The following is a 21,941-nucleotide window of genomic DNA, read 5'->3' on the forward strand; positions in this document are numbered from 1 at the left end:
ACGGAGCGCCGGGCGGCTCAAGGTCCCCGTGGGAAGGCCGGCTCCCCTCCCCGCCTTCTCCAAGGCCAAGGTAGAAATAACCTAGGGCGCTCATTCCGGTCTGGCACCGGCTGCGGGAGCCAGGAGGATCTTCCTATAGGACAGCTGTTTTGGCTCCCTGCGAGGAATGAGTTGCTGACTCAGTTTAACGTCTGCTGTCTTAAAGCCTGCTTCATTACAACTCTGATGCGATACCTGCTGCTGGAGTGCCTGTTGTCCATCGGCTCCCAGTGCGATGAAATCACTATCTAAGCTTTTTCTCGAGAATCCTCTTGGTTGCACTGCTGCTTGGGAAACCGGGTTTTGTGTCTGCTGTAACTTTCTCTTGATTCTTTTCAATGAAGTACTGGCTTTGCTGGCAGGAAGGCAGCACTTCTGTGAGCCCGGGCCTCCCCTGGTTCAGAGGATATGGCATCAGGCATCGGATCTCCGTCGCCGTGCTCGGGGGGCAGTGATGATGATGAGATGGAGATTCTGCTGAACAGTGCTATCCCCCAGCATCCAGGTATTGAGGGCCTGCAGGGCATGTGTGTGAGGTAGGGTAATGCTGTCCTTGAATTGGATATGTGAAATAAATGCTCCATGGAGGAATGTCCCTTCGACTAGGAGTTGGCATATGTTTTTGATTTTTACTACTGGAATCCTAGTTCCAGTAGTGGAGCAGACTTTGTTCCAGGATGTCGCAGGTTGTCAGGGACTCATGCTTTGGGGGAGTGAGCAGTCAGTGGTATGTCCAGTTTTCACCAAAATGTCCGTGAGTTTCACATTCACTGAATGGGGGGGCTGAGAGGGAGCTGTGTATGTGAAAGGGGAGGATGTCTGGCTGCTTCATCTGGGATCTCAGGCTTGCTGCTGTCCAGAGCATACTGCCCTGGGCTCTTGCATGACCCACTTTTTCTTTGCCACACCCAATTATTGAGGCTTCTGGTGGCTCATTTTTTGTACTACCTACTCACCTTTGCTTTTCAGGTAGTCTTTGTACCTTGCCTTGTCCATTTTGCATGCATCCTCATCTACATGAGACTGGGGTTAGAGCTCTGGGTACTCTTCTGTTTTGAATGTTATTGATGTGTGTACAAAGCAAGCCATCAACATCTGACTTCTCTGCTTCCTTGCAAAAAGGGATCGTATGTATCCTGATGTGCTGGGCTGTAAGGCAAATTTGAGTTTTCCCACCAAGCCATGCCTGTTGTAGTAACAAATGAGAAAACGTTGCAAGTGGAGAGGCAAATGTTGTTGAAGGTTTGGGTTTTTTGTTTGCTTGGCTTTTTTCTAGAGTTTTGACTCCAGCTGCATTTGGTACCTCTTAGGTGGAGGGGAGATGGTCATGAAGCCTTGTGAGGAAAATCTTGTTGGGAAAAATAACTGTTAAAATCGCTGCAGACTTGAGAGCTTTAGGGAAAAGCAATGGAAGGTGTGGGATACTTAGGCTCTGTGAAAGAATTAGCTGGAGAAGATGTGGAATCCTCATAGGAGCTGGTGTTGTAGGACTGTGTGAGCAAAGACTTGCTAATTAGTTGGCACAGTGGCAGAACTGCAAGACCCCAAGTTCCAAGAGCTCTACTTCTGCTTCATCTGCCTGCTGCAGCTCCCTGACCTGTGGCTTCCTCCATCCTGCCCAGCTCCTGTGGTCAGGAGGCCATTTTCCCTTGGAGGGAGAAGGAGTGACTCTGGCTGTGTGCAATGGGCGGGGCAGCAGGAGAGAGCGAATGGCTGGGCTGCTCTCAGAGCTTGCCACAAAGGAAAGGGTTGCCTGGCTCTCCCCGGGGTCGGGAGAGGTAGGGGCACAGATGGAAGTGATGGTGGTAGGGAGTTGGCTCCTTGTCCCTGCGCTGGGAGCTTGCTTGCTAGCTGATGACAAAGAGGGAAGGGGTGGAGAGAAAGCTATGTCAAGTCTGGATTAGAATTGAGTTGCTAAGTAGCAGTCTACCTATGGAGGACAAGTAGTGACTTGCTGGACTGTGTTTTGAATGTATTTTAATACCTGTAAGCAGTAGGATGTTCTATTCTGATGAAAAGAAGTTAAATACTTTTTTATTCTAGAGGACTGAAACGTTATCTTCAGGTTCTCAAATGTACTTTCTAAATGTAATCACTGTTTTAATTCCTTTAGATGTGGTAATCTACTCTGTGCCCTTGTTTTTCAGTTAGGGCACACTTCTGGTGCCTAAGAGCTGCTTTGCTTGGAGAAGGAATATTGTGGAAGTGGGCCTTGTTGGAGGGAGGAAGGGGTGTGTGGTAGTAATTTGCCATATGATTGACTAGTAAATGTTGTGAACAGTAACAAGGTACAAGCAATAATAGGGTAAGCAAGCACTTCTGTGTTTGTAAGTATGTAGCAAGAAGCAGACAGATTCAGTGATGTCTGTGAAAAGTGGGCTGGGCTGGGCTGTAGTGTGCAAATGGACTTTGAGTGGGATGTCACCTCTTCCCCTCCAGAACATGAAGAGGAGCCAGAAGAAGAGCTTCTGTCGGAGGCTGAGACACTCAAAATCAAAAAGAAGAAGAAACCCAAGAAGCTAAAGGAACCCAAAGTGCCCAAACTCAGCAAGCGTCAGAAGAAGGAGGTAAGGGAAAGGATGTCTCAAATCGTGCTCTAAAATATTGCTGTGGGGAGAGGAGGCTTGCTTTGTTGTTGACTTTTGACAGCAAACATCTGTATGAATCCTTTAGAGCTTGGGTAGTATGGTATTTAGTGCTTATCCAGGGTATTTTCTCACAGCTGCCTGATCTTCTCTCTCCCTCCTTCCCCAGCTTGGGGACAGTTCTGGTGAGGGCAATGAGTTTGTGGAGGAAGAGGAGGAGGTTCTGCGCTCTGATAGTGAAGGCAGTGACTACACTCCTGGGAAGAAGAAAAAGAAGAAATTAGGACCGAAGAAGGAAAAGAAAAGCAAAGCAAAGCGCAAGGAGGAAGAAGAGGAGGAGGAAGAAGATGATGACTCCAAGGTGAGAAGCGACCCATCTGGCTTACTCCTTATTTCTCAGTTCCATGTGGACCTGGGGGATTAGTCTCTGACAGCATATGGAGTGGGGGACAGTTTAGTCTCTTTTTTTCTCTGAACAGCCTGACCTGACCATTTCCCTCCCTGCACGCCTTTCCCTTTCCTACCTTAAATACTGAATCCAAAGGATTTTCCTACCTCTGATGTTCTAGTGAGGCTGTGTCCTATGGCAGTGACAAGTGGAGAGCGGCTGGTGGAAATCCCCCAGTCTTGACCCAGTGGGTCATCTGTAGATGGAAGATGTATGTATGATACAGATGTGTGGAAGTACTATTTTCTGGAATATGTGCTTTTGCTCAAAGAGGCCACAATTGTTTTTTGACAGGAGCCAAAGTCATCTGCTCAGCTCCTGGAGGACTGGGGCATGGAGGATATTGATCATATCTTCACAGAGGAGGATTACCGCACTCTCACCAACTACAAAGCTTTCAGCCAGTTTGTTAGGTGAATTGCAAGTCTTTAGCATTTGGAAGGACTTTTGAAGAAGGAATAAAAAAAAGGAGGGGGACAAGAACTAGGTCTTGGGTTGGTTTTTTTTTTTGTTGTGTTTTTTTTGTTGTTGTTGTTTTGGATCGTTGAGACGTGTCAGGGACACTAGCTCCCCACCTAGAACAAACACCTGAAGCAACACTGAAATATTTGATTCACATATCTTGTTTTCAGCAGTCAAGATGATGCAAGTCCTTGCTCTTGGTCTGCTTTCTTCCCTGATATGCTTAGTTCCATTTTGCTTTCAAAATCACAGAGCATTTGTGTCTGTGCTGTGTGAAGAGTGGAAGTAGAGCTTCACTGCTGTTGAGATTGGAGGCTAGAAAGGAATATATTTTGAGAGAGAAGGACTACTGGGGGTGAGGAAAGAGAAATGACCAAGAAACTGTTTTGGTAACTCTTCTTTTCCTTAACTGTATACAGACCACTTATTGCAGCCAAGAACCCTAAAATAGCTGTGTCGAAGATGATGATGGTACTGGGAGCCAAGTGGAGGGAGTTTAGCACAAATAACCCCTTCAAGGGAAGTTCAGGTGCATCTGTGGCTGCTGCTGCAGCTGCAGCTGTTGCGGTAGTGGAGAGTATGGTGACAAACGTGGATGCTGTGCTGCCGCAGCCCCCTGTAGATGTGCCACTCAGGAAAGCCAAGACGAAGGAAGGCAAAGGTGAGATTAAAAAACCTGTCAGGGTGTTGATGAGTGGTGTTGAGACAGTAGTACTTCTGACTCACAGGCTTCTCTGTTCCCAGGCCCCAATGCCCGACGAAAACCAAAGGGCAGTCCTCGTATTCCTGATATCAAGAAACCTAAAACAAAGAAAGTGGCGCCTTTGAAAATCAAACTGGGAGGATTTGGTTCCAAGCGCAAAAGGTCATCAGTAAGTGACCCTCTTTTCTTGACATTCTGATGGCATGCTAGAAATGCTGGGGTCGGTGCGTGATCGCTGTCCATGGCATACATGCCTGGACAGCATAGCTTCCTTCTTACCTACCTCAGAGTGAAGATGATGACCTGGATGTGGAGTCAGACTTTGATGATGCCAGCATCAACAGCTACTCTGTTTCAGATGGATCTACAAGTCGCAGTAGCCGCAGTCGTAAAAAACTCAAAGCTGGAAAAAAGAAAAAGAAAGGTATTGCTCCATTGTCAGCTGGAGACAGAACTGCAGTTAATTGTGTAGAGAGATGAGAGGAACGTCTGTAGCATTTGGATGCTTAACAGCATGCTTGAGGGAGGTAAATTAATGGAGAAAGAACCTGATACTATTCCTGAGAAGGAAAAGCTGCTCAGGAAATCTTTCATCATCTTGGTAGAGGAGGAACAGATACAATACTGAGTTTTCCTAGCCTAAACTACACCTTTAATTTCATCAGTGGACCTCCTTGCTCCATTTACTACATGAATGCACTTAGAGTTTTGAATTCTGGATCTCTGTAACTACACAGGCTGTTGCTGTTGGGGGAATACGCTTCCTTGCTGTAGAAAGCCTTTATCTGTGCCTTGCACTGCTCTAACTCTTCTTCACCCTCTGCAGGTGAGGAGGACTCCACAGTGGCTGTGGATGGCTATGAGACTGATCACCAGGACTACTGTGAGGTGTGCCAGCAGGGAGGAGAAATCATACTGTGTGACACCTGTCCTCGTGCCTACCACATGGTTTGCCTGGATCCAGACATGGAGAAAGCCCCAGAGGGCAAATGGAGCTGCCCACACTGCGTGAGTATTGGATTATCCCAAACTGTGCAAGTGATTGTGAAGGGGGGAGGTCAAGTGACTTAATGCTGTTCTGTACAAATAAAGTCATGAATGTGTCAGCATGACTTTTCTGATCTCTTGCTCCTGTAGGAAAAAGAGGGCATTCAGTGGGAAGCAAAGGAGGATAACTCTGAAGGTGAAGAGATCCTAGAAGATGTTGTGGGGGATGCTGAAGAGGAAGATGACCACCATATGGAGTTCTGTAGAGTCTGCAAGGATGGAGGAGAGCTGCTGTGCTGTGATGCATGTCCTTCATCCTATCACATTCACTGTCTGAATCCCCCATTGCCAGAGATTCCCAATGGGGAGTGGCTGTGTCCTCGCTGCACTGTGAGTTTCTGCTACTACTGTTCTTCTGTTGTTGAAAGAAAGGATGGATCTAATTCTGTTTAATCATCACATTTTCCTATAAATGTGAAGTCCTTAGAGAAGGCTATTGTTCTGTGTTTTTTTTTTTTTTTTGTTTGTTTGTTTGTTATAATTTACTGAGACCTGGTTGTCTGTGGTTGGATTGTACCTTGCAGCTTGGTTGCTTTTTCTTTCCCCTGGAGGGCAGGGAGGATGGGCTTACGACCATGCTGAAGCTCAATTTCCTTGGATTATATTTTGTTTGTAGAAGCAATGATATGAATGCAAGAAAACTGAGCACTTAAAATATTCTAAACCAATGAGCTAAATGGCTTTTGTGCTGCAGTCTCTGTAATGCCAAGCCCTCTCTTAGTTGATAGTTGAGGGAAATTTCACACTTACATGATGTCATTAAAATGAAGTATTGTAAATTGTTATGTGCATTCATTAGATGATAAGGACTTCTCAGATAATGAACAAAATGCAGTCCGCTTCAGGGCATGTCCCTGTGCTGGACTGGTAGTTTTACAGGAACACATTTTCTGTGTGAACTTTCACTGGAATTCGGTAGACTAAATTTTTGGGACCCTGGAGAGATGACTAAATTTAAGAGGCTGAATTCAGCTTGCTGTTTTGCTAGTCCTGGAAAAAAGGCAAACTGGAAGAAGCTCTAAAGTTCCAGAAATAAGAGAGTGAACATTTCTAAGCCCAAAGACAAAATCCCACCTGTGTAGTAAAGCTGCTAACTAAAGAAGAAAACTGTAACTCTTTGTACAGTCTCTGCTCCTCAGCACTTGATGTTAGAATACTTGCAGTGTGATGTGACAAGCTCTCTACCTTTTCAGTGCCCAGCTCTGAAAGGAAAGGTTCAGAAGATCTTGATCTGGAAATGGGGTCAGCCCCCAGTTGGCCCTGCACCACCACGTCCACCTGATGCAGATCCTAATGCTCCTCCCCCTAAGCCTCTGGAGGGTCGACCTGAAAGGCAGTTCTTTGTCAAATGGCAGGGCATGTCCTACTGGCACTGCTCTTGGGTGTCAGAATTGCAGGTGAGTTTAAGGATCTTAACCCTATCATAAGAGTGGTTAGATATTTCTGGGGAGAGATTATTACAGTCTAACTTCTGTCCCAATTCCAGCTGGAGCTGCACTGTCAGGTAATGTTTCGAAACTACCAACGCAAGAATGATATGGATGAGCCACCTTCAGGGGACTTTGGAGGAGAAGAGGAGAAAAGTCGTAAGAGAAAAAACAAGGACCCCAAATATGCTGAAATGGAGGAGCGCTTCTATCGATACGGGATCAAACCAGAGTGGATGATGATCCATAGAATCCTTAATCATAGGTAGGGGAAGAAGCAAAGGTGGTTTTGCTGTGTCTTTTTTTTTTTTTTTTTTATCAAAATACCTGTCCCAGTGGAAGAGCAAGACAATTTTTTAACGATAGCTATAGACAGGGCTGAGAGGGGTGATGAACTGAAGCGTGTTGTAACTGAGAGGAAAAAGTGAGAGTTCTGTTCATGAAAAATATTGTTTCTGTAGCTTCTTCAAAGTATCCTTTTCTCCTTTCCTATTTGAATGGGATGAGAAATGCTGTCTTTTCACTGTGCTTAACACTTATTGTTTTGTCCCCCTCAGTGTGGATAAGAAGGGGAACGTCCACTATTTGATTAAATGGAGAGATCTACCCTATGACCAGGCATCATGGGAAAGTGAGGATGTGGATATCCAAGATTATGACCTTTACAAGCAAGCCTACTGGAATCACAGGTAGGAGAAATATCAAGGTAACGTTCTTTTCCCTTGAGGAAAGTATTTGAGTGTGTCAGGACCCGTCTGGATGCATGGAGATAGAAAGGAAGCGTCTTGTTGATTCCTTATTCCTTTGGTTGGAGGGCTTTTCCCTCTGTTTTCTTGAGCATATTTGAATTACTTGTTTACCCACTGCTCTTTGCAATAGTTTTCCCTTGGTCTGTTATAAAAATTGTTGCATTTTTGTATTCATGGGGCTGTCTCCTCATAGGGAGCTGATGAGGGGTGAAGAAGGAAGGCCTGGTAAGAAGCTAAAGAAAGTGAAGATGCGGAAACTGGAAAGGCCCCCTGAAACTCCCACAGTAGATGTAAGTTGCTGTTTACTGCTTAGGCACTACCTGATACTACTGATTATTTTGAGTGGGGCTGGCACTTGTGGGCTGTATAGAGAACTTGAAGGGTGAGGAGCACATGGCTTACAATTTCTTCCTGGCCTGAAAAGTGGATAGGTTATAGAACCTTCAGATTCAGACCCATCTTTTGTACATTGGGAAGAGGCTGGCTTGGCTGGCTCTTGATAGAAGATTTTGGACACCTTTTGGCCTGTTAGGGATTCGGCACTAGAATTAATCTGATTTCTGTGGAATGTCAGTCTACAGTAGGGAATATGAGTGACTGGAGAAGGAGTCTTGATAGTTCCATAGGTAAGGTAAATGATCTTAACTCTTCCTTCTTTCCAATGTAGCCGACGGTGAAGTATGACCGGCAGCCAGAGTACCTTGATGTAACAGGGGGAACCTTGCATCCTTACCAACTGGAAGGACTGAACTGGCTGCGATTCTCTTGGGCCCAGGGCACAGATACAATCTTAGCTGATGAAATGGGTCTGGGAAAGACTGTGCAGACAGCTGTGTTCCTGTATTCCCTGTACAAAGAGGTGAGAGGCAAAATGTTGCTGGAACGCTATCTGGAGAGATTAACGCATCTGCTCACTTAAGCAGCATCTAATGCTCTTACTGATTCTGTTCGTAGGGCCACTCAAAGGGGCCCTTCTTGGTGAGTGCCCCCCTCTCCACAATCATCAACTGGGAACGAGAATTTGAGATGTGGGCACCAGATATGTATGTAGTGACCTACGTTGGGGATAAAGACAGTCGAGCAATCATCCGTGAGAATGAGTTCACTTTTGAGGATAATGCCATACGTGGAGGCAAAAAAGCATCCAGAATGAAGGTAATGCAAGCCTGAACTGGAAGAGGAGGTACACTAGAATGGCTTTCAGCAACTGAGATTCGAGTACTCTGGAGTCTGTGGGAGCTGATAATACTTTTGTTTCCAAGGGGAAATAACTGCAAGTTGATGACTAAGTGGATATTTTGTTAGGCTCTTACTGTAGATTGCTTTTAAGCATTTCTGGCAGTCTGAATTTTTACAGTGCTCCAGAAAAAGGGAATCAACTAAGGAAATACTGACCATAGGCAAGTTCTTTTGTTTTTCTGCTTAATCTGTCAAGCTGTGCATCGTACTTCCTACAGAATTGCCAGCCTGCATAAATATGACCTGATACAGACCTGATGCAGGTATTTTGTAATAGAACCTCACTCTTCCTAGTTTAAAAAAAAAAAAGAAAAACCACTAAAATTTTCTCAGTAGGGTTAAATACAACTGCTTGTTTTCCCTTACTTTAACTGCAGGATCTACTGACAGTAACTTGGATAAACTGTTTATCCTCTAAGAATTCTCATTTTGATGAGACACTATTCCTGGTCTCTTTCCATAACATGCCTCTATTTGCTGCTTAATTCTGTTATGAGAACTGGCAGCTATGCTGTAGTAGCAGGAGGTTGAGGAGGCTTACATGTGTAAAACAAGTAATAAGAGATTGAAAAACTAGAATATGTTGGGTAGTATTTTGGATATTGTGACAGAAAACTACAGGTATGAAAAACTGTTTTGTTGTGCTGTTTGACTATGTCTTGTAGGGACAACTTGTTGGAGAGACTCTGTATCTCCTTTGTCCTGTGACATTCCCTTATGTCATTACTGTGTTTTCTTCTTCCTTTGCAGAAGGAGGCAGCTGTGAAGTTCCACGTCCTTCTCACGTCTTATGAGTTGATCACAATTGATATGGCCATATTGGGATCTATTGACTGGGCATGTCTCATTGTAGATGAAGCTCATCGACTGAAGAACAATCAGTCTAAGGTACAGGAAAGAATAGGTAATAAGGTCTGTAAGCATTACATATGTTGCAGAAGGTGTTCAGAAGATTAGATAGCTGATCCTGAACAAGTAAGTTTGTCTGCCAGCTCTTACTCGTGTGTTCATTAGCAAATTTAATGCACTGTGGGGGGGGGGAGGGGTCTTGATGAGGAGCAACCCTCGTTATTTTAAACAGAAGAGAGAAACCTTTCATTTGGGTATTGATTATCATTGGTAACAGCTTCACTAGTATGTTTCACTAGTAAAATAACTTCCTCTCTAGGTGAATAGGCAATTGACGTATACTAGAAAACAGAAAAACCTGGGTGCTGCCATTCTCAGAAATGGGTTTCTCTGGAAGTAGAGCATACATCTGGATCATCTCTGTTCTGGAAGGGCTAATCATATTGAGTATAAAAAAGCTGCATGGGTTGCAGTTATTCTGCTTCCAGAGGAATCTTGCCTTCTGCATTCATCTAGCTCTAGCAGAGCTAATTAGATGTTATAGAAATGGGAGAGGTGGGCAGGAGTGTTCAACAATGCCTGGGTAAATGCTGAAATCTATAGAGCTGCAATCATATGAGGCTGCACCTTTACCAGGCTTGTTTTAATTCAGTAGAATTGACTGTACTTTCTTAATCCAGCCCCTCCCTAAGCTCTTGTGTTTTAAATCTGATTGATTGTCTGTCTTCAGTTAGGTTCTAAGGCTTAGTACTCTAAAAGCAACTGCTAATGGGAATCTGGTTTTGTAGTTTCTTGCAGGTTGTAAGACCAAGTTGCCTCTGTGTAGGGGATGAGAGGGGAGTGGGGAAGAGAAAACGTAGCTTCAGCTCTTCAGATCTGAGTTTGGTACCTTGTGATATCTCTCTATCAGCTGTGCTTGCAGTCCAGTTTTGAGTTTTTTCTATTGTTTTCACTAAGATTGGGTGCTGTTCTGTGCTTAGAATTGGAATTATTGGAAACAGTATTGAACACTTGCTATTCATGTTTATATTCGTGAGCTGAAAGAGGATATAAAAGCTCAGTGTTACACTATGACTAATAACGATCGGTTATCCACCAAGACTGTTAAATTTTCCTTTTTCTAAAGGAGTCTTGTATCCCTTAAGGGCAGCTTTAGGTATTTGTATGCAAGACAGCTCTTGACAGACAGTGTTGGTTACCTGCCAAATAGTGTTTTACAGTTACAGTGAGTAATTCCCATATTTTATTCCAAGATGAGAATGTTGTTGGCTGTAACTACATAAAGCAATCCTAATGGAAGGCACTAGAAGAAATCCTTCTGGTATGATTAGCAAAATAAGTGGTGGTATATTTCTTCTAATATTTGTCATCTGAGAGCTGCTCCAAAAGTAACACCTCCTATTTTATTATATTGGCTCACAACATCAAATGTGGATCTTGGTGATATGGCAGTAGAGGTTCAATCTTCTACCAGTATTGATAGATTTTGTTGCTGTGCGACAGATGGAAGCAGAGGAGCAGTCTGACAAAATGGCACCTGACGTGAAAGTGCATGTGAAGCAGAGGTGTTGCTGAATTCCTCCACGTGGACAAAATGGCACCCGTTGACATCCATTGATGCTTGCTGAATGTTTATGCAGGCCAGACAGTGGATGTGAGCGCAGTGAGGCAGTGGGTAGCATGTTTCAGCAGTGGTGACAATGATGTTGAAGACAAGCCACATTCTGGATAGCCATGTACAGCTGGTGTAATGCAGGCTTTTGTTCATCACTGGTGAAAATGCATAGCTAATGGTGGTGACTGAGCTGAAAAAATAGCGCTTTGTAGCTGAGAATTTGCTCTGTAAGATAATGTTGTGCTCTTTGTGTCTGTTATAGTTTCCATGGAAGTAAATAGGAGGCGTTACTTCTGGAGCAACCTACACACAAGCTATTCTCATTCAGTTTGACATTGTATCATGTTAAGTATAAAATAAGTCCATAAATTACTACTTCATTGTCACTTTGTGCTAGTGAACATGATATACTTGTGCTTTTCAGTGCCGTACTGTAACTGCTCGCTAGCTCTGTCTAGAATGACTTCATTGTTGTGAAAGCTAGCACAAATTACTTTAAAGATATATTGGCAAACCTTTGACTCTTTCTCCTCTGCTTGTTCAGAATTCTGAAATGCTGCCAGGATTGATATGAATAGGAAGAATGACTTAGTTATTTCTAGAAGTCTTGAGGCAGAGAAGTAAAAACGTAGAATGCTAATTTAGGAGGAAAAAGTATGTAGTATAGTGATCTGGAAATGATTGGTGGTTTGAAAGCTTGTAACTTAAAAAAGCAAAGGAAACCTTTTAGTACCTGATGACTTATAGGACTTGTCACAGTCATGTTTCAATTATGCAGAACAGTGATCCGAATAAGATCAGTCTAGTGATGCTGATTGGAGTGGCAACTACTAGGAGCGCTTCTGCAAACAGCTGATGGGAATCTAAATCTAAACTGCAGCTTGCTTTTTTTTTTTTTTTTTTTTTAAAGAGTGTTTTTTTACTAGGACTATGACTGACTTCTAAGCCTCTGTGTTTTTTTCCTTTTCATTCCTTACCTGCTCTCTACTTTACAGTTCTTTCGTGTGCTGAATGGTTATTCCCTCCAGCATAAGCTGCTGCTTACAGGCACTCCCCTGCAGAACAACCTGGAAGAACTGTTTCACCTGCTGAACTTCCTGACACCAGAGAGATTCCAGTAAGTCTTGCAGTGCAAATCCAGGCTAAACTTGCCTTTCTTGTCACTCCTATCTCCCTGTTTTTTTTTTGTTTTTTTTTTTAGTGACGTTTTCTTTAGTGGCTTTTGCTTAGTGTCTGTTTCTCCGCAGTAACTTGGAGGGCTTCTTAGAAGAGTTTGCAGATATTGCCAAGGAAGATCAGATCAAGAAGCTACATGACATGCTGGGCCCACATATGCTGAGACGCCTCAAAGCTGATGTTTTCAAGAACATGCCATCTAAGACTGAACTTATTGTCAGAGTGGAGTTGAGTCCTATGCAGAAGTGAGTGTGAGAATGGAGGGATCACCAGCTGTTGAATTACTACTGTTTTGTTCTGCTGTTCTAAAGAGGATGTTGAAATAGACTCATCCTTACTGTAGGGCTTTCTGCACAGTGGATAGAAGGAAGATTTTGTGTTGCTGCAGAGGGGAGGAGTAATCCTGTGCTCTGATAGAGAGGGCTGAAATGGATAGTAACTGCCACTGGCAGAGCAGTCTAGGTGGCTGGCAGGTAATGCCAGGAACCGTTCAGACATGAGCAAGTGTGTGTTAGTTATTCTCATGAAAGATGTTTGAGTTGTGGTTTTTATTTTCTTTGTTATTTTCAGGAAATACTATAAATATATTTTGACAAGGAACTTTGAGGCGCTGAATGCACGTGGTGGTGGTAACCAAGTTTCATTACTCAACGTTGTTATGGATCTGAAGAAGTGCTGTAACCACCCCTACCTCTTTCCTGTGGCTGCTATGGTATGTGCTGTTGCTTACTTATTCTTACATAAACAGATTCCCAGCTGGCTGCTACTGGGGAGCCATTGAGCCCCCTGTGAAGTTTTGGAGGGATTCTCTTTTCTGTTCTTACGCTTGTCTGTTTTTCAGTTTTTCTTTGTGTTACTGTTGTGCACTGGAGGTCCTCTCCTTTTTCAGTATCTTTATATTTTTATATTGGGGTTACCTTGTGATCCTTGCAGAATGGAGGAGGCAGAGTAGGGACTGAATTAGAAAGAGGAGATCTAGGAAACAAACTGAGAGAAAATGCATGGGGTGACATTGTTTTGTATGAGCAGTGCTACGCATCGTGTCCAGTTGACTTGAATGAGTCAGCTTGTGATGAACACAAGAAAGAACTAATGTCAAGATACATTTGTGGAGTCATAGAATGACCTGGGTTGAAAGGGACCACAATGATCATCTAGTTCCAACCCCCCTGCTGTGTGCAGGGTTGCCAACCACCAGGCCAGGCTGCCCAGAGCCACATCCAGCCTGGCCTTGAATGCCTCCAGGGATGGGGCATCCACAACATCCTTGGGCAGCCTGTTCCAGTGTGTCACCACCCTCTGAGTGGAAAAACTTCCTCCTAATATCTAACCTAAACCTCTTCTGGCTTAATTCTAACAGTTTTCTTTCTCGCCCCTACTCTTTCTTTTCAGGAAGCTCCAAAAATGCCAAATGGCATGTATGATGGTAGTGCTCTTATTCGAGCATCTGGGAAGTTGTTGCTGCTCCAGAAGATGTTAAAGAATCTCAAGGAAGGAGGTCACAGAGTGCTCATATTCTCTCAGGTATACGGGAAGTTCTGTCTTTGAGGAAGGGAACTTGTTCATCTGGTGTCTCCTTGTCCCTCACTTTTTTTTCTGGTGATTTTTTGATATACAGATGACTAAAATGTTAGACCTTCTGGAAGACTTTCTGGAACATGAAGGGTACAAATATGAGCGGATTGATGGAGGAATCACAGGAAACATGCGTCAAGAGGCTATTGATCGATTTAATGGTAAGGGTTCTCCTCCTTCAGACATGAAATGAAAATGATTGTCTTGTATGTGGTTAGTGGTCAATATGGGATTGAATGTAGCCTGTCTTCCATTGCTGTCCTGGAATCTTAAATTAGTAGTGATTCCTCTGAGATTATGCGGGGTGAGTAAAAATCCTTCAGTGATGTGCTCCTGCTTGATTAATTTTGTTATCTTCTTTTATCCAAGCTCCTGGTGCTCAGCAGTTCTGCTTTCTGCTTTCAACTCGAGCTGGGGGTCTTGGTATTAACTTGGCCACAGCAGATACTGTGATTATTTATGACTCAGACTGGAACCCGCACAACGATATCCAGGTAAGTTTGAGTGAGTTTACCTGCTATGGGAACCCTTGTGAGGAAGAGGGATGTGAATGTATCAGGAGTAGTGAAGGAATATGACTTCCTTCTAGAAACATGCAAAATTCATGGAATCACAAGGTTGGAAATGACCTATAAGGTCATCTAGTCCAACTGCCTTCTTGTTACACTGCTACCACAAGCACTAACCCATATCTCGCAGCTCCTCATCCAGACGCCTCTTGAACACTGCCAGGGACAGCGACTCCACGACCTCCCTGGGCAGCCATTCCAGTGCCTGACCACTCTCTGAGAGAAAAAGTTTTTCCTCATGTCCAACCTAAACCTCCTCTGGTACAACTTGTAGTCATTTCCCCGGGTCCTGTTTGTTGCCTGGGAGAAGAGGCCAAACCCCTCTTCACCCCAACCTCCCTTCAGGAAGTTGTACAGTGCAGTGAGGTCTCCCCTGAGCCTCCTCTTCTCCAGACTGAACAATCCCAGCTCCCTCAGCCGCTCCTCATAAGACTTGTGCTCCAGACCCCTCACCAGTTTAGTTGCCCTTCTCTGGACACGCTCCAGGGCCTCAATGTCTTTCCTGCAGTGAGGGGCCCAAAACTGAACACAGCACTCAAGGTGTGGCCTCACCAGTGCCAAGTAGAGCACCTCCCTGCTTCTGCTAGCCACACTATTTCTAATGCAGGCCAGGATGCCGTTGGCCCTCTTGGCTGCCTGGGCACACTGTTGGCTCATGTTCAGCCGAGCATCAACCAACACCCCCGGTCTCTTTCCTCTTCACAATCATCCAGCCACTTGTCTCCTAGCCTATAACTGATCTGGCTATTAAAGGCAGATGTAAAGAAGGCGTTGAGGACCTCAGCCTTCTCCTTGTCCTTAGTGGCCACATTCCCTGCTGCATCAAGTACAGGATGAGAATTATCTTTGGTTCTTTTGCTGTTGATATATTTATAAAAGGATTTTTTATTGTCTTTTACTGCAGTGGCCAATCTAAGTTCAAGTTGGGCTTTTGCCTTCCTAACTTCCTCCCTGCATACCTTAGCTACTCCCTTGTGATCTCCCTGAGATTATTAGAAAAATTAGAGCAATAAGGATGGGTAGAGGTGGGAAGTAAACAAGTGCAGTGTTCTTCCAAGGCACATCTTAACTAATGTTAAGAGCAAGTATGAAGGCAACTGGGGAACTTCTGTTGAGGTAGGTGGGGGTGTAGCAGACTAGTGCTTCTATAGCTCCAGGCTGTTCTGAGCACATCTCTTTTCTAGGCCTTCAGCCGTGCGCATAGGATTGGACAGAACAAGAAAGTAATGATATACCGCTTTGTGACAAGAGCATCAGTGGAGGAGCGCATCACTCAGGTGGCCAAGAAGAAAATGATGCTAACTCATCTGGTAGTGAGGCCAGGCTTGGGCTCCAAGACAGGCTCCATGTCCAAACAGGAACTTGATGACATTCTCAAATTTGGCACTGAAGAGCTCTTCAAGGATGAGGCTACTGAGGGGGGTGAGTGCTTGAAAGTGATAATGGAGATGGGGAGGACTGTATTTAGCAAGAAACTATAGTTACAGTGCTCTTCGTAGCTCTACAAAGAGGTCTGGGTGCCATATCCTTTCCTGGTCCCTTAAGATCGATGTGATTAAAAGTCTGTGCTTGCTTCCTCAGGGGATAACAAAGAAGGTGAAGATAGCAGTGTTATCCACTATGATGACAAAGCAATTGAGCGTCTGTTGGATCGGAACCAGGATGAAACAGAAGACACAGAACTTCAGGGCATGAATGAGTATCTCAGCTCTTTCAAAGTGGCCCAGTATGTGGTTCGTGAAGAGGAGATGGGGGTGAGTATGAGGTGTAGATCAACTAGAGTCTTCTGCTGACAGATGTTCAGTTAAGCACTGTTGCTTTTAAGGGCAAGTAGGCATCTGCTCAAACACTGGGGTTTGGAACATGCGGTTCCTGATTTATTTTTCACCTCTGTGTGGCAGGAGGAAGAAGAAGTGGAACGGGAGATTATTAAGCAGGAAGAGTCAGTGGATCCTGATTACTGGGAGAAACTGCTCCGCCACCATTATGAGCAGCAGCAGGAGGATCTGGCTAGGAATCTGGGCAAGGGCAAACGTATTCGCAAACAAGTTAACTACAATGATGGCTCACAGGAGGATAGAGGTACAAACCTGGGGAAACTTGGGGAAATGGGTGTAAGCATGTGTTACTGGAAGAATAACGGAGTAGTGTCTCAGGCTCACGTGCTGTTTTTCTTTCAGACTGGCAAGACGACCAGTCAGATAATCAGTCAGACTATTCAGTTGCTTCTGAAGAAGGGGATGAGGACTTTGATGAGAGATCTGAAGGTAAGCTCTGGTGAAGCCAGAATTCCTGGTTCACTTTCTGTGTGTGAAAATTTCTGGGACTTGATTTGGATGCTTGGTACATTTGTGTTGCCCTGCAAGGGAAATATTCACACAACAATATACTGTGCATTGTCTGTCCTCCTCAGTTGCATTTCTCTCATCAGCAGCTCGTCGGCCTAGCCGCAAAGGCCTGAGAAATGATAAGGATAAGCCCCTGCCTCCTTTACTTGCCCGAGTGGGAGGGAACATTGAGGTAAGTAGTACTAGGATAGACTTTTGCATTTGAGCTACTTTGGTATGGCTCTTCCTATATCTTTCTTTCTCTTACTCTAGGTCTTGGGTTTCAATGCCCGCCAGAGAAAAGCCTTTCTCAATGCTATCATGCGCTATGGAATGCCACCTCAGGATGCATTCACCACTCAGTGGCTTGTTCGGGATCTCCGTGGCAAGTCAGAGAAAGAGTTCAAGTAAGTAGGTAATTAGGTAGGGCTAGAAAATGGATAATATCTAGCCCCTTTAAAACTACAGAATCATTGAGGTTGGAAAAGACTATTAAGATCGTCTTGTCCAACTGTTGGCCTGTCGTCACCGTGCCCATTAACTGTGTTCTGAGGTGCCACGTCATCCTTTTCTTGAAAACCTCCAGGGCTGTTCACTTTCTCCTGAGCAGTGTTGTTTTTTCTTTGTTTATCTAACTGCTTGTCTCTTAACTGTGCCAGGGCCTATGTCTCACTGTTCATGCGCCATTTATGTGAACCTGGAGCTGATGGCGCAGAGACGTTTGCAGATGGGGTCCCACGGGAAGGTCTTTCTCGACAGCATGTCCTTACTCGAATTGGGGTCATGTCACTCATACGCAAAAAGGTGGGTGCATGGCCAAGCAATGTAACCTTCTCTTTCTGTACAGCTTCTCTAAGTCACTGGGGTGCTGAACTAGAGAGTACTCTCTCCTTCACGTGTTTCTTTGTGTGTGGAGTGATCTGTAACTTCTGGTTTGAGGATGAGGGTTTATATGACTCCTCTAGTTGACACATCTTTCTCTCCCTCTCATGCAGGTGCAGGAGTTTGAGCATGTGAATGGCCGCTGGAGTATGCCAGAACTGGCAGAGATAGAGGAGAACAAGAAACTTTCTCAGCCAAGCTCACCCTCTCCCAAAACACCAACTCCTTCAACACCAGGGGATACTCAGCCAAATACACCTGCCCCTGCCCCTCCTTCTGGTGAGAGCTTCCCCCTTGCACAGTCCTGTGTCCTGACCTCATTCTGGCTCTTCCCCTCACCGAAACTGTGGTGGTGGGGTCTGGGGGTGGACACAGATTAACTTACCCTCTCAAGTTAGGAGGGTTGCTGAAGATGTTTGCAAACCCTTAAAGGCAAGAGAGGACATCAGTGAGAATAAACATCCTGTGTTTGTGGTTGGTAGGAAATCTGTGGGTTCATCTAGAGTAATACTGTTCCTGCTTGAATGGCATAATCTCTAGGAGCAGAGGAGTTATACGCTTGGTTACAGTGGGGGAAACACATCACTGATGGCTTCTTTCCTTCTTTTATCTGATGTGCCACTCTTGGTTGGGGAATACACAGAAGAGGGAATAAAGGCAGAAGAAGGAGCCAGTAACAAGGAGCAAGGAGAATCTGCTGAACCAGAGAAAGAAATCAGTGCCTCTGCTAATGACGCAGAGGTCCCTATGGAGGTGGGTATTGGGATCCTAGTTTGCCTCATGCAGTCTTTACTTAGAGATGATTCTCCTCATGTTCTCGCAATCAGTGTAACAGTTTTGTGCATCTTTGCTTTCCGAACTGATCTGACTGTCTTGTTTGCATACGCTGCTTTGTTTCACTACTCGTTGATCTGTCCTCAGCAGTGTGCCCAGCCTGCAGAGGCTGCACCACAGGAAGCAAAATCCCCAGTGAACTCCACAGAAGCAGATGAGAAGAAAGAAGAACCAGAGGTGAAGGAAAGAACAGATGAGCCAATGGAAGTGGAAAGCAAAGGTATCTCTGGGGAGGTTGTTTAATACCTTGAACACAAACAAGTGGACAAAAAGCCAAACATCAGTATCTTTCTAAAGCTGCATCATCTTTGCCTGAGTTCTTGAAGCAGACATAAATGTAGATAATTAGTGGGGACTGTTCCAAGACTTTGGGCAGGGAGTCAGGGAACACTTAGGTTTCACTGACTAAGGAACAAAACCTTGGACTCACCAGCTATATCTCATACTCCCTTTCTCTCTTGCAGCTGATGTGGAGAAAGTAGAAGACAGAACACCTACTGAGAATACCTCTGAACCTCCTATAATCACCTTGGATGAGAAAGGTGAGTTGTGAGAATTCCATTTCTGATCCCGTTCCTGACTCCCTCTCCTGCAAGGACTTCTTGTGGGTCCAACTTGCTGTGCTATCTGCCATGTTCTTTCTAATGACTTCCTGTGTGTACAGATGAGAAAAAGGATGATGATAAGAGAGAGGTGGTGATGCTGCAGAATGGAGAGATGCTGAAAGAGTCAGTAGACGAAAGGCACAAAAAGGCAGTAAAGCAACGGTTCATGTTCAACATAGCTGATGGTGGCTTCACAGGTCTGTGAAATCTTTTATATTTTAACTTATTTATATTCCCCCGTTCTCGTTCATGAGGTAACTTTCATTATCTTTGTGTATCTTGCCTTTCCAGAATTACACTCCCTTTGGCAGAATGAAGAGCGGGCTGCAACTGTCACAAAGAAGACATATGAGATCTGGCATCGGCGTCATGACTACTGGCTGCTTGCTGGAATTATCAAGTATCCTTACCCTGAGAAACCAGTTCTCTCCCCTTGTGCTCTAAATCTTGTTGTGAAGGTGACCGTTTTGGGCCTGACTAGAACACTTTCAGTGAGAGTGCTTTTATCATTCAGTAGAGTGAAAGAAATGGTGGGAGGAGGGTTTTAGAGTTTGTGTAGTCAGGACCTAGCAGGAAATAGTTTTCATTCCTCTCTCTCGGCTCCTGTTCCTCCCCTCTCTGTATCCGCTTTCCCGACCCTTCTCGAGAACTGTCTGCCTGAACTGTGTATTCCCATGTTCTCACTGCCTTTGTTTGCCTGAGCTCATCCCATCTCAGTCATGGCTATGCCCGTTGGCAAGATATTCAGAATGATCCGCGTTACGCCATCCTCAATGAACCCTTCAAGGGGGAGATGAACAGGGGTAACTTCCTGGAAATAAAGAACAAATTCTTGGCAAGGAGATTCAAGGTAAGGTGCCTTCAGTGTGACAAGTGCCTTTCAGCCAGACGAGCATTTAAGAACAAGATGGTTGCCTTGCTAAGGTTGCTGTTTTGACACTTCCACTGAAAGTGAAGGCTTCTGCAGTTCTTTTCTTTTTTTCCCCCCCTCACAAACTGAACGTTTCTCAAAGTTAGGCAGTAATTTCATGATAATATCCTTTCCTTTAGAAGTGGTGTTGGGGTGCTTGACTGTTTTCTCTCCAAATGTTTCTTCAGCAACTGGCATGCAGGAGGCTTCAAGTGTCTGTTTCCATTACAGCTTTTACTTGGTTGCAAACCATTCCTTGTGTCTAGGGGGAACTCAAACATGGTGTAGTGGTGAATTGGTGAAACAGTAGCTTTTAAACCATCTGATTCTACTTGGGAGGGACTATGATTTACCTCTGGAAGCTAAGACCAACCCAAATTAGGCTATGTAATTCTGAGTCGTGGAACTAAACATTAAATTAATGTAGTTTGGCTGATTAGATCTGCTGTAATAGAATTCAAATTGATTTCTTCAGAGATCTCTGACATGTTTAACAGTTTTTCTTAAATTCTTCCTGTAAGTAGCATTGGATACTCCTCAGGTTAAAAAAAAAAAAAAAAAAAAGCTTCATCTCGTGTGCTTCATGCAAAAAGACCAAACAACAAAGATTTACTTCAGAAGTCCTTTAAGAAGGCAGAGGAATGGGAATCTCTTCACAGTACTTATTTTAGACTGGTCATAAGTTGGTTTTCTTGTATACCGAGCCTGGCCTAATGAAACACTTCGTTTCTTGATATTTAGACCAAGCTAAACAGAAGCTGGTGAAAGGAGTTTCAGGGTCTTACCTTGTGACAGCTGCCAACTTGATCAGGAAGAGACTGTGATGGGGAGTGCAGGGGGAGGTGCAAGCAGGCTGCTTTTTCAGGCAGCTGCTGGAAGACTTCTCTAATGACTGCTCCCTGTTGCAGCTCCTGGAGCAGGCACTGGTGATTGAGGAGCAGTTGCGGCGAGCTGCCTATCTGAATATGTCAGAAGACCCCTCTCATCCCTCAATGGCTCTGAACACACGTTTTGCAGAGGTGGAGTGCCTGGCTGAGAGTCACCAGCATCTATCCAAGGAGTCAATGGCTGGGAATAAGCCTGCCAATGCTGTGCTGCACAAAGGTGATGCTATGGGCTAAGCAAAAGTGGATGTGTTGAGCATCACTGTCCCCCACGGTCTTTTTTTTTTTTTTTTTTTTCCCCTCCTTCTCTCCCCTGAATACTCATCCCTTTCTCTTCTAGTTCTGAAGCAGCTAGAGGAACTTCTGAGTGACATGAAGGCAGATGTGACACGCTTGCCTGCCACTATTGCCCGTATCCCACCGGTGGCAGTGCGCCTGCAGATGTCAGAACGCAACATCCTCAGCAGGCTCGCCAACCGCAGCAGTGAGCCCCCTCCACCGCCCCCTCCCCAACAAGTATGTGCCCTCCCTGCTTTGCAGGCGGGGGTGTCTCGGGGCTATGTGGGGAAATAGCCCCCGTACCATGGAGTCTAGCAGCTGTTCTCTTGCCCTACAGGTGGCGCAGCAGCAGTGAGTCTCCAGCCCAGTGCTGTCAATCTTTTGGCCAAGCCGAAGTGACCCTCCCCACCCCACCCCTTCACACTCTGCCCCTCTGCCTGACATTCCTGACTGGGTGCTGTTTCCCTCCGTGGAAGCTGCTGTGCAAGTCTCTGGGAGGAGGAGAACCTCCTTCCACTGCGGCCAGCCCGCTGGAGCGAGGAGTGTGCTTAGGAGAGAGGGGGATGGATGGATGATGGACTCTGTACATAGTGACTGAAGGCCACGGTGCCATGTCTGTTACATGGAGAACCTGGCTGCGTTGCTCGCTGCCTCCGCCTGGAATTCCAGATTTTCAGTTTTCTAATTTTATTTTGGGTTTGTTTACCGAGGTGACTGCACAGGCGAGATCAAGCAGA

General features: G+C 44.9%; 1 protein-coding gene across 1 annotated transcript; it reads left to right on the forward strand.

Moving 5' to 3' along the window:
- Positions 1-447: 447 nt before the first annotated feature.
- On the forward strand, positions 448-21,603 carry CHD4 (chromodomain helicase DNA binding protein 4; the record flags this gene model as incomplete). Its single annotated transcript, XM_079545352.1, has 39 exons — positions 448-544; positions 2,479-2,606; positions 2,794-2,985; positions 3,367-3,485; positions 3,954-4,195; positions 4,279-4,406; positions 4,526-4,661; positions 5,064-5,245; positions 5,375-5,614; positions 6,478-6,681; positions 6,771-6,976; positions 7,269-7,400; positions 7,654-7,750; positions 8,128-8,319; positions 8,415-8,615; positions 9,450-9,587; positions 12,159-12,280; positions 12,411-12,584; positions 12,910-13,051; positions 13,732-13,863; positions 13,958-14,075; positions 14,284-14,408; positions 15,668-15,905; positions 16,065-16,237; positions 16,385-16,565; positions 16,640-16,750; positions 16,915-17,003; positions 17,084-17,217; positions 17,470-17,614; positions 17,806-17,971; positions 18,336-18,445; positions 18,614-18,746; positions 18,991-19,068; positions 19,191-19,328; positions 19,423-19,531; positions 19,849-19,981; positions 20,950-21,145; positions 21,266-21,409; positions 21,542-21,603. 39 exons carry the CDS (start codon positions 448-450, stop codon positions 21,601-21,603), a joined length of 5,787 nt encoding a protein of 1,928 aa, XP_079401478.1.
- Positions 21,604-21,941: the final 338 nt, after the last annotated feature.

Source organism: Tetrao urogallus (genome assembly GCF_951394365.1).
Source record: "Tetrao urogallus genome assembly, chromosome: 1".
Taxonomy (NCBI): Eukaryota; Metazoa; Chordata; class Aves; order Galliformes; family Phasianidae; genus Tetrao; species Tetrao urogallus.